The following is an 11,919-nucleotide window of genomic DNA, read 5'->3' as shown; positions in this document are numbered from 1 at the left end:
TGTTCATCATCGATGAAGGGAATTCTGCAATATCATACAGTCAATATTACACATGTTCTTTCAATTGGGGCCTTTTCATTTCTACCCTTTTTTCACCTGTCAGAACATTTTATCAGAACCTTTGTCAGGTCGGGTTAGAGTCAATATTGAAAGGAAAGTCGATACATTTGTCCTCTTTGGCATTAAGGCCAGAGTTTTTCTGTGCAGGGACAATCTAAAACTGCATAACATGCAGCCCTGCTGTCTCCATCAGTTTGTGTTGTTATAAAGTTTTTATTGTGCTCTTTGTTTGCTTTTCCCTTTCTTTCTGCTTGAAGTTAGAATGATGATGGTAAATTCGTTTTATATTTGTATAGTTTTTGTGACACTCAGTTGATCATTGCCTCTATGTAACTGTGTTACGTTATCATTAGGACAGCAAAGCAAATGTTTAACTGCCATCAAACACAAATAACAACTAGGACAGTTGGTTCGCAAACATTTGTATTCTTTATACTTATTTACTTAATGATATTCCTGAAAAAAACTAGATGTTTTTCAATTCTATGTGCAAAAATGAAAATTATGCCATTGCAAAGAAAATGCATTATTTAGTTTGGATTTAATGCTATTTTCAAGATATGCTAGCTGTTTGGTTGGCCCTCAAACATTTTCACCTCACCAAATCTGGACCCTATTTGCTAAAAGTTTGGACATCCCTTGTGGGCTAACTGCTCACCCTCACTAAGACTTGTAATGATTGAACCCTAAAAAATACTAATTGTGCAAAAATGCATTTTTCAGAGCTCATTTCAACTCTCCTGTACGGCATTAAATGATGTCAGATGTGACAAGACGTTATCAGTGCAAAAAGGAAGTGAAGTGGCAGAAAAGATGAGCTGTTTCTAAAGGAAATAGTCGCTTGAGGACTTAATGCAAAGAGCTTAAAGTGCACAGATGCTTAAATTTCGAACTGGAGTACAGAAATGAATACAAAATGTTTAATTAAAAAAACAAACTGTACATTTGTTTATAAAAACTAAAATAAAAAATCTGAATACAAGTTCAAGTGAACAGCTTGGAATTCAGCACAAAATAATTGAATTCAATGTTTCAGTATTTCTGCTGCACAAATAAATGATAATGGTATTTGAAAAACAGTGGGTGGAAATTTTGAAAACACAATTAAAACAATAATATAGAGGAAAACAATGCAAAAATAAAATGAAACGTTAATAATTTTTTACTTGATCAAACCAAAAACCTTCAGAGAACCAAAAGAATAAAAGTAAAATCCAAATAAAATAAGAAAATACTCCAGGCAAGACTAAAAACTTTAAAGAGATGAGGTCGTTCAAATAGTTGAAATAAAGTGAAGGGTTTTTCATTCCTTTAATTACAAATGAATAAGTGAGCTGACAAAAGAAAGTCTGGGCCAGGAAAAATCTGCTCATTGAATAAACAGACGTGAAAAAACCTGCAGCTCTGCGTACAAGAGCTTGAACATTCCTACAAAGTCGGATCTCCACAGGATGGAAACCAGGAGGGTTGAATGGAGTCTGGAGTTTCCTGGAGATTTCTTAAAACATTTGTTTTGTAGAATGTTTTTATGTAAGTAAACATTCATATTGCAAACATTTTTTTCAGCAATAAATATTCATATAATTTATTATTAAACCTGTTTTAAACAAACACATTTAAATTTGCCAGAGATGTTGTTGTTTTTTAAATACATTTCTTTAACCCTTGTTCTATCCTATGACCCCCCCCCCCCCACCCTTGCATTGACGTGTTCTCCCTACCATGAGAAAGGTGGATAAAGGTGGAAAGATTTTATGTAATGAAACCATGGAAACCAGTGAAGATCACAAATCATTTAAGAAAAAAGGTTCAGAGCACTGTCTAGTCCCAATGGTAAAGTGCCTAGGATAGCACAAGGGTTACAGCCTTTTACTGCATTCACTGCACTTCTGCAGTTATGACAACAGAGGTCACTGTTTCTTGTGTTCCAACAGTTTCTGCTTAGGTTTCTTCTGTTTGGATCCTTGTAACGAAGTCCCAGCTGGGTTCTTTCTATGTGGAGTTTGCATGTTCTCCTTGTGCACGTGTGAGGTTCCTCCACATTCCAAAAACAAGCTTCATGGCAGTGATATACAGTCAGGGAAGGAAAATATAGCCTACAAAATAAATAAATTAAATTAAAATCAATGCACTATTTTAAAAAATAAAAAGCCATCCATCTTCTTCTTCTCATCAGGTCGCGGGGCAGCAGTCTAAGCAAAGATGCCCAGACCTCCCTCTCCCCGGCCACTTCCTCCTGCTCCTCTGGGGGGACCCTGAGGCATTTCCAGACCAGCTGAGAGACAGTCTCTCTCTAGTGTGTCCTGGGTCTTCCCCGGGGCCTCTGCCCAGTGGGACATGCCCAGAACACCTCCCCAGGAAGGCCTCCAAGAGGCTTCTAGACCAGATGCCCGAGCCACCTCAACTGGCTCCTCTGGATGTGGAGGAGCAGCGGCTCAACAAACTCCTCCTAGGATCAAGGTTTTTCCTCCACAACAGCCCGTGCCTGAGCTTGCTTAGATGGCCAGCACCTGTCTTCTGCCTCTGGAGTGCCACCAGCAAGACAGGTTTGGTAGGACTTTCTTCAGCTTGACCGCATCCTTTACTTCCGGTGTCCACCGCTGGGTTCAGGGATTGCTGCCACGACAGGCACCAGAGACCCTGGGACCACAGCCCGAACAGCAGCAGAGACAATAGAGGTGGAAAACCTGGTTCACTCTGACTCAATGTCACCAACCTCCCTCTATACCTGCTTGAAGCTCTCCTGGATTTTGGAGTTAAAGACCTCCTTGACGGAGGGCTCAGCAAGATGTTTCCAGCAGACCCTCAAGGAACATTTAAGTCTGCCTCGTCTTTCCGGGCTGCTTCCCTGCCATTGAATCCAACTCACCACGAGGTACCTCTGGCCCTCTCTTTGCCCAAGTGACCAAGACACACGGCCAAAGGTCACCTTAAACAACTACAAAGTTGATCATCAATTTCTTACCTAGTGTTTTCTTGTGACAAGTGTATTGATGGACACCCGTTGTGCTCGAACCTGGTGTTTGTTATGGACAAACAATGAGCACAGAGGTCCAACAACAAAAACACCGAGATCACAGAGGCCATTCCCACCAATCATGCCCCTCCAGGAACTGCTGTCGTTGCCCAGGTGGGCACAGAGGTCCCCAAGGAGGACAATGGAGTCCCTCTTTCCAGTACCCCTTAGGGAGACACCAAGAAGGCTGAGTACTCCAAACTGCTGTTTAACCCGTAGGCTGAAACCACAGTCCAGTTAGAGACCTGTCTCCCACCCTCAAGGCAAGGGGACATGATCCACTTGTCTACCGGGGTAAACTCCAGTGCCAAGCAGTTTGGGTCTAACGAGTAACCCAGCCCGACCTGCCACCTCTCACCGTGCGCAACTCCAGAATGGTAGGGAGTCCAACGTCTCTTTAGGGACAGAGTTACAGAGCCCAGGTTGTTCGTGAAGGTGAGCCGAATTGTATCTAGCCAGTACCTCTCCTCCTGCACAACCTCAGACTACGTCCCTCCCAGAGAGGTGGCTTTTCATGTTCCACAAGCCAAGTTCCATGACTGAGGTTTGGGCCACTGAGGGCACACCTTTGACTGCTGCCAAACCACATTGCACCAGCCCCTTCTGAGCTTTCCTATAGGTGGTGGGGCCCACAGGAGAGTCATTCCATGAAATTGAACCTAACTGGGGGAGGGAGAGAGCTCCAGTCACCGGGCACTCGACTGCGAGCCCCAACCCAAGTAGAGCCCCGGTGACGCACAATCTGGGCGGCGTAGAATATACTTCTTATAAAGGGGTTCTGAACAGCTCTGAACAGCTCGTGTCTGGCTCGTCCCAGGCTGTGCTTCACATGCACTGACTGAACTGCAGCTGACACATGCTTTTTACTGTTTCAATATTTCTATTGTCATAAAAACAACATTTTTAATTAATTCACGTTGATGTCAGTTTGTGACTCATTTAGTCTTTTTTATCCCCTAAAATTGTGCATTAGAAATGCACTAGATGCGTCTCACAGGCAGCCTGTCTCAAGGCAGAGGGCGCTGGTGGGCCCAGAGAATGTGACATCCTGGCTAAAGAATAAGTCAAGTGCAGCCATTAAGTGCTTCTTTAATATTGTTTAGCATCATTTTCTAAATGGAGGAATAGGTGTCTAAACTCAGGAATTTATGGAGAAACGTCTCTTGCAGTGATTTCCATTGAGACAGAGAGACTTTTAAAACTGAAGAAAGAAAAGGAAAAGTTCAACAAACAGGTTATCCGTGTGCTTCTTCTGAAGGAGCAACGAAAAAGGTTGAAATGAAATTTTAAACAACACACTTTAACTGTTGCCAATCAAATGTTGAATGAATTAATCTGAAGTGGTCATATGTTTCTAACTCTGACTGATGGGGTCAGAGCTTCACCAGCAGGGAACCTTACTGCACGCCACTGCTTAATGGGATAATTGAGTCTAAATTGTCCCTAGGTGTTACTGTGAGTGTGATTGTGTTACTCTGCAACTGACTGGTGACCTGTCTTGGGTTTACCCTGCCTTTGCCCAACAGTAGCTGGATTTGCTCCAGCAACCACGTGACCCTGAAAGGGATCTGAGAATGGATAGATTGATTTTCACTTCAAAATCCGAGAAAGTGTTTGCACTTGAATAATGTATAAAAAGTGCCTTATCAATAGAGTTTGGTTTGTTGAGCATAGATGGTTAGAATGTGGAAGAATTGGACAAACTGACGTTTTAAAAGGGCTTATATCATACAAAATCAAAGTGTATTCTAATGTTCATTCCTCACAAAAAGCACACATTTCTGAGTTTTCCTCTGAAAACCTGCTTTCTAAAGCGCCAGCCCCTCCCAATCCATGAAAATGAGCAGGTTGTGACGTAGATAATCAGCACCGCCCCCAGGCTAACACACACCCACTTTCTACGCGGAACTAGTCGTGATCAGTTCTTGTACGTTCCACATTGTACACATCTCTGTAAAAGTTCGGATGTTGTTCGTTTTCGTAGGCGAAACGCAGACGCGCTGTCGAGGCCGACTAGTGTGACGTCATCAAATGGGCAGGGGGTGCCTCAGAGATCGAGCCATCTTACTTTTAGGTAGGAAAATGAGCTCAGGAAAATAAAAATCATCTTTAGTGTGCCAAAGGTAATATAGGATCATATCCTACCTGAAAGGCTTAAGAGAAGCATGTTATAGACACTTTAAAAACAAGGGAGAAGTTTGTTCTTTAAAGCTCTTAAAAACAGACTGGGTATCAAACTGTAATCAGAGTGAATCCAGATCATCATGCTGTCCAAAAACCTGTGAAATGTTCATTAAACGCTTGTGACTTTTCTATTTTTATCTGTTTGCTGAAGTTTCTTGATTGCTAAAGAACAAAATGCGTCACTTCCTGAATCTGTTCCTCTCACCACAGCTGTTCATTTCAGGATTGAACCCCCCGCCCGCCCGCCCGCCCGCGTGTCAGCTTTCCCCGTGACTCTTCCTCTGATGTTCTCCTTCCTTTCTCCTCATTCCTCCTTTCCAGCCGCCCCCTCCCCCGTGGGAAACCCGGAGCAGTGTGACTGCGGCCGTCCTTCCTGGAAGCTGTGGTGGCGACTCCGGCTCCTCCACACAGGGGCCAGGAGGGTGCCAGCCAGTTTGTGCATGTGGGTGTGTTTGCGTGTGTGTGTGCGGCTCTGCATGTGTGTGACTGCGTGCGTGTGAAAGTGTGCATGCACCCTCTGCACGCATTCCACCGCCATACCGTCCGTCTGACCGCCGGCCGGCCTCGCATGAGAGCCGCGCCGTCACCGCGGTTCAGTCCTGACGCCAGCCTTGAATGCTCACATTACACACTCATACTCACACACACACAACACAACACAAGAGTAACAGTGAAAGCCTCAGTCACAAAGGGAATGAAAGCACATGATGTTGGCTGGAGCATGCTCTCTCAAATAAACAATGTGCACTTTGCAGAACACACATTTTTGGACGCTGGACCACAGGCGTTGCATCCTGAAGTAGATGAAGGAGCTCTCAGGCAGTAAACACAAACAAGAGGCTTCTCCCCGGCTTTGGTGGGTCTTGTCGGAGAAGCTTGACATCGTCATTCATCACCGCTGAGGGTATTCTGCATGTGCTGGCCAGCTCTCTGTGATTCACACCACTTCACCCTCTCTTCCAGACCTCAACCCCCACCCTGTTATTGAAGCTCCACGCCAAATCAGTCACCCAACCACAGCTCTTTAGATCTTTTTCTCTTTTTACTCTCTGTCCATTGTTGAGGAGACAGCGGCGCAGACTAACAGAGGAGGAGGTTTCTGCTGGTGCGCCACAAGACTGGAGCGAAAGATGAGCGGAGAGACAGCAGGAGAGGTGGATGCAGGGGGGTGATTTGAGAGCAGAGCTAATTAAAGGGGAATGCCAATTAGAGGGCACAGGGACGGGTCTGTTTTCCTCGCCGTGGCATCCCGAAAACATCACCATCTCCCACCAAGTTTGTCCTCTGCAGCCACAGCTCACATGGCAGTCGGGGCTGGTTGGGTGAGCGGAGACCAGGATTTTTGGGTTTTTACGGTTCCTTTGCTGTGGGTACCTCGAATGGCTGCGAGTGCATGCTTGCTTATGCTCATGCCATCAGTCAAACACAGAAAAAACATAAACAGAGTGAAAGGCACTTTGTCTTTATGGGGGTTTGCTCAAACACCCTTCAGAAATGGAGACAGATGGAGACAGATGTTTTAGAGAAAAAAGATCACATTTCAAAAATCATTTATGGTACATAAAGCTCCCGTGGACTCTAAGCAGGAAATATTTTACCTTCTCCTTCACATTTCTTCTTTTTGATTGTAATAAACTGATATTGTCACTCCTATGGCTTTTAGAGTCCCTCAAAGAGCAGAGACAATCATCAGATGTTCATTCACACGGCAGTCACTGTGTTGGAGGACGACTCGGATCCTCAGAAGGCACCGATCTCAGTCCCCCATCCTGAGCCCGGCTTACACGAGCTGCTCAGGCCCCTGCGCTGGGGCGTGGGAGACCCCAGGGGTGCAAAGGGTCGGAAAGACACTTGGGGAGTGGAGGAGGTGGCGGGAGAGGATGAGGAAGGAGGAGGTAGTGCTGAGGAGGTGCTGTGGGGAGATGACTGGGTTTGCCTGGACTGGGTCAGGCCCGGAGACGCAGAGAGGGAAGGGACCCTGTGGATGGAGGCCAGAGCTGTTGGCGGCAGAAGCGTCGGCCCAACCTGTTGGCAGGCCGCCAAAGGGGCGAGGCGGAGGGTAGTGGGTGGAGGGTAGCTCCCCAGTAGGGCGAGATCCCGTCGACTGCTGGGGAAGGGAGGCGAGGGGGAGGCCGTAGACGGGGGAGTGATTTGGGGGAAGGCGGCCCAAGGCCAAGAGGGGAACTGCATGGCAGAGGCAGCGGGGCATTGGAGGAGGAGAGGGTCGAGCTCGCTCGCACAGTGGGAGAGGTGAGAGACGAGGCGAGCCCCGATGGGATCCGGGGACTCGCCCTCCAGTGAACTGAGGTACCGGACCACTTCCCCAACACACTCCCGAAAACCAAGGGTCCGATAGTCGACCGCCAGAGCTCGGGTGTCAAAGTATCCTGCAAGAAAACCGCGTTCCAACAGTCAGAAAGCAGACGGCGCTCTTGAGAGACACACAAAGATGGTACTGACCTTTTCCTCCAATGGCATGAAGCAGCTTGAGATGATCCACCGTCATCTGCAGAATCTCTGCCTTCTCCAGCTTGGAGGAACCCTGATGATGGGAGCAGAACCACATTCTAATCATTCGATGAAACACCTTTTGAAAGGTGATCTACGATGATTTATTGTCAAAGTGTTCCTAGTGGTCTTTTGATTACGATTACAGTGTTTTTTGCCCAAATCCAAATACCTATGTAGTCCTACAGGACACAGTTTCTGCAGAGCAGCATGAGTGGAGCCGACTGTAGCACCTGCTATACGCTTTTTCAAATCCTTTTGTCTGCTTCTGATTTACAACGATTTGAATAAAGAAATATTGAAAATGCAATTTTCTTTCTATGTGTCGTCCATCAACATGCCACGAGAACATGTTAAAAACACTGTTTTCATAGGAGTGGGCCAGTTTTCTGTGCGGCAGCTACCTGTTTCTCAAAAGCGCTGGGCACCAGCCTCCGCAGCTCGGACAAACTGTGGTTAATCCGATCTCTGCGCCTCTTCTCGATGATCTACAGAGCCAGAAAGACGTCAGAATCGAACCCAAAGAAATGAAGTGAAAAGCTCAGAGGCTCCGCTCACCCCTCTTCTCTTCTTCCGGGCCAGAATCTGCGAGGCGCTGCTTGGAGACATGGACCCGCTGACTGGACTGCATTGTGGGGAGAAAAGGGAGAAGAAGATCTGAGGAAACAGCTGGCAGAGAGGGGTAACTTTGATTCCCCTCCATATTGTTATTATTACCCTCCCTAATGTGACACAGAGCGGATGGCACATCAACTCCTCTCAATCTGGTTTGCTTTTTGAGAGCAGAAAAACAAAGCGGAGCGGGGAAGAAGAGATTGTTTTCAGTTATATGCCTTTCTGGACATCAGTGTGAGGGAAATGACATGCTGTTCTCCATTCCATCTGAGAGAAAGCACTCTTAGACGGATGATTATACAGCCCCGGGGTGACGCGCTCGCTGGCGCGGGTCTCCAGCACGAAGCAAACTCAATGTGGGTTGTATTTGTTTGTGAGGAGGCCTCAAAGAGCGGCGAGGCCTGGAGTTTCCTCCCAAGTGCGCCGCCAGAGACTTAATGCACTTGTATTGGATCTTTTTTAACATGAGAGCTGCCAGTTCAACTGTTTTTGTTTAAGTCTGTGTTTGATGGGGCTGGCATGCAAAGGCAGCGTTGTCTTCTCTTTGCACTTCACAAAGAAAGTCAATTTATTGTCTTTAGCGTTCGCTGGCTTGACCGGAATTTATGATGCAAACAACATGTGGGCCAAGTTTTTGCACGACGATCCATGACGGCTGTAATTCTTGATTGTCACAGACGGTGCAGCCATCAGAGCTGCTTGGCTGCTTATTAGACCTTCACACTCAAATAAATAACACGTTTCACTTTGGAGATCTTAAAATCACAAACCACAACATTCGCGCAATAATCAAGGAATAAAAAAGACTTAATCTTTTTTATTATATGAAATATGAATGGTTTTTAAAAGGCATTAAATAACTAGTTAATAACTAAAAAACAGTTCTGAAAAAATACATTAATATTATTTTTATAAGTCTGTAGGCAACTTATTATCCTCTAATTATATTTAATCTGGAATCTGTTTTTATGAAAGAAACGTTACACCTTTATTTGCTCATCTGTGCTAAGCTAAACAGAAAACAGATTTAATTAACATGAAACTGTTTCTGCTCCTGAAATCACTATATCGTTCTGCAAAATGTTCAAAGGTTTTCCATAATTTTTCCATGTTTTACTTTTTGTCCCCTCATAAATGTGTGTTTCTGCACTCACCTCTAATAGTGCGTGAAATGTTATCAAAGAGTAAAATCTGGTTCAGTGTGATGAAAGCTTTACTTTACCCACCAGATCAGGCCATGGGAGCCTAAAACGGCCCGTTTTCCCACAGAATTTGAGACTCTAATCTTCTGCTGCACCCTTTTTCTCACTGCGAGAAATGTTTAGAGCAAGTCTATCTTTAGCCTCCAGCTGCTGCAATAGCAGCAGCAGCAGCGCCGTCTTCCTGCGCTCCAGCTGCAGGTGTGCTCGGCGGATGCTCACCAGTAGCTGTCTTCTTGTCCCACGTCGATGAACTCGTCCGTGTCCGAGTCGGGCGAGCTGTAGTCATGAGGTCTCTTCATTTCTCCCCGCTGAGCCGGAGGTGATGGATGGAGACGAGTGGATGGATGGATGGATCTTGTGGTTCCTCTCTGCAGCGCTGCCCCTCTCTGTCCTGCTCTCTTATAAAAGCCTAGTTGTCCCTGGTTACTTCTTCTCACTGGTGCTTGCTTCTGCTGCAGTTTCTCCTTCATGTGTCTTCTGTCCTGTTTTGTGTGAGTCAGTGGCGCCACTCGATCAGCCCCCAAGGCCCCATGACAACTAAGAAAATTCACAGGCTGCCTCAGTCTCCTACTCCATCAGTGGCATCCAATCATGCTCTACTCCTCTGTTATGTCTGTCTTGGCCCAGTCTCTCTGTCACAGCCACCCAATGACAAAATAGGGCTTTGGCAGTTGGGGCAGGATTGCCAGCTCGGGCTCCCCCGCCTCCTCTCCCCGTCCCTCCTCCCTCCCTTTAATCTACCCTTCCCTGGTTTGTCACCCTCCTTTCCTTCCGCCACACCCCCTCGGTTCCATCCTTCCACCCCTTTGCTCAGTCATCCTCTGTCAATTAGCCTCCAATCGGCTTTCCCTTCTCCCAACTTTCTGTCCTCCATTCTTCCTCTCTCTGCTCCTTTTGATTCCTCCTTTGCTTAACAATGGCGGCGGGAGGACAGGGAGCAGCGGGATGAGTACTGTGGGAATTATGAGCCGTGAAAGCCTCAACATCATCTCGTAGAGGGGGGGGGGGGGGTCTCTGACTCATTGACAGAGTCTTGAACAGGTAGAAACGGTTGTACAAAAATCCATTCTGTCGATAATGAAAGAGAGAAGATCAGTGAGGAGGAGCCAGTGGCCTCCTGACCTCAGTGACCTACATCACTGGAAAAAGACAACAAAAATCTTTTGATTCTCTATGATTTATTCTTTGAAATCAACTTTATTAGCAGTTTTAATGTGTCATTAACCTATTATAAAACTGTCACATGTGATGTTTCAGTCTCGGGAAAAGCGGTGGTGAGTAGAGGTGGATAGAGGAGACAATAGTCTCCAAAACAAAACTGAAAAACTAAAACAAAAAACAAAAGGCTCAAGCTTAAAATGACCTTTTATGTATAACAATTATTTACACACAAAATTTCTACAGAAAACTTCTGGTAAGAATTAAGAAAAAAATCACGTTAAGTTGTGGAAAGTCGTTTTGGCAACCAAAGAAAGTGTTGGCCAGTAGAGCTTTTCATGCAATCCGGCTGTGAAAAATTATAAATGAGAGAAAGTTGCAGTAAAAACAGCCTAAAGTATGTGTCTTTTAAAAGGTGCTCAAGCAAATGCAAGTTTGAAAAAGCAGCTTCACACTTTTCAAAGCATCTCTGCCAAAAAGGTTAGGCAACAAGTGAAAAAAAGGAAGAATAAAAAAATTAAAATAGATAAAACCTCAAAACAACCAAAAAAGAGTTTTAAAAAAGCCCAAAAGCTCATTTGCTTTTAGATTGAAGCAACTGGTTTTTTTTTTTTGTTAATTACAAACTCCTGTTGAAATCTTCATCAACCTCCTAATGATGAAAGGTTAGACTACAGTTTCCACAAATAAGAAGCTAAGGAGTCCTGTGGAAAAACAGCAAAGCTATTTTCTGCTGGGTGGGGGGGGGGGGGGGGGTGCATGAGGGTGGATGTCTGCCCTGGGATGAGGGCAAGGTCAAGTGAGGAATCAGTCCAGGGAGTGTCTGAACATCTCTGCTCTTCACCGGACAAGATAGGGCCCCTGTTGGCCCCCCCGGCTGCAGCAGCTCGCACACCACAACTCCCTGCAACCCATGGAGCCGGTTCCGCTGCCACCGTGGGAAGATTGCTGCCACCGGTTGCCATGGAAACCAGAGACCCCGGCGCCGGTTGTTTGCAGCAATGCCTGATTGACCCAGCTCTGTGTGTACATGTGTGTGTAAAAGACGGAGAGAGGCCAGGAGGCATGCCCGCCTCCACACAATGCCCAGCAGAGCACGACTCTTCCTGCCTGGCGGCCTGGAAGGGCGTGTTCCCTTAAACATACTACAATGCTCCAGTGCCAGAGCTTTGTGTT

At 45.9% G+C, this 11,919-nt stretch overlaps 1 protein-coding gene across 1 annotated transcript; it reads right to left on the bottom strand.

Annotated features, from left to right (window-relative positions):
- Positions 1–6,706: 6,706 nt before the first annotated feature.
- heyl (hes related family bHLH transcription factor with YRPW motif like) lies at positions 6,707–10,279 on the bottom strand. The gene is made up of 5 exons (XM_004074407.4): positions 9,805–10,279; positions 8,327–8,393; positions 8,173–8,256; positions 7,721–7,802; positions 6,707–7,647 (listed from the first exon to the last, which is right to left on the bottom strand). Exons 1-5 carry the CDS (start codon positions 10,053–10,055, stop codon positions 7,001–7,003), a joined length of 1,131 nt encoding a protein of 376 aa, XP_004074455.1. The 5' UTR covers positions 10,056–10,279; the 3' UTR covers positions 6,707–7,000.
- Positions 10,280–11,919: the final 1,640 nt, after the last annotated feature.

This window comes from Oryzias latipes, chromosome 11 (genome assembly GCF_053564925.1).
Source record: "Oryzias latipes strain Hd-rR chromosome 11, Olatipes_Hd-rR_3.1".
In the NCBI taxonomy this organism is placed as follows: Eukaryota; Metazoa; Chordata; class Actinopteri; order Beloniformes; family Adrianichthyidae; genus Oryzias; species Oryzias latipes.
The sequence above is the reverse complement of the archived record's forward strand: the minus strand, read 5'-3'. Positions and strand labels throughout refer to the sequence as shown.

Coding starts and splice junctions, on each gene's coding strand:
- heyl (XM_004074407.4), bottom strand. CDS start 10,055: ATGAAGGAGAAACTGCAGCAGAAGCAAGCACCAGTGAGAAGAAGTAAC. Junction 8,394..9,804: donor GGACAAGAAGACAGCTACTG/GTGAGCATCCGC, acceptor CCCACAATGCAG/TCCAGTCAGCGGGTCCATGT. Junction 7,803..8,172: donor CCAGCGCTTTTGAGAAACAG/GTAGCTGCCGCA, acceptor TCCCATCATCAG/GGTTCCTCCAAGCTGGAGAA.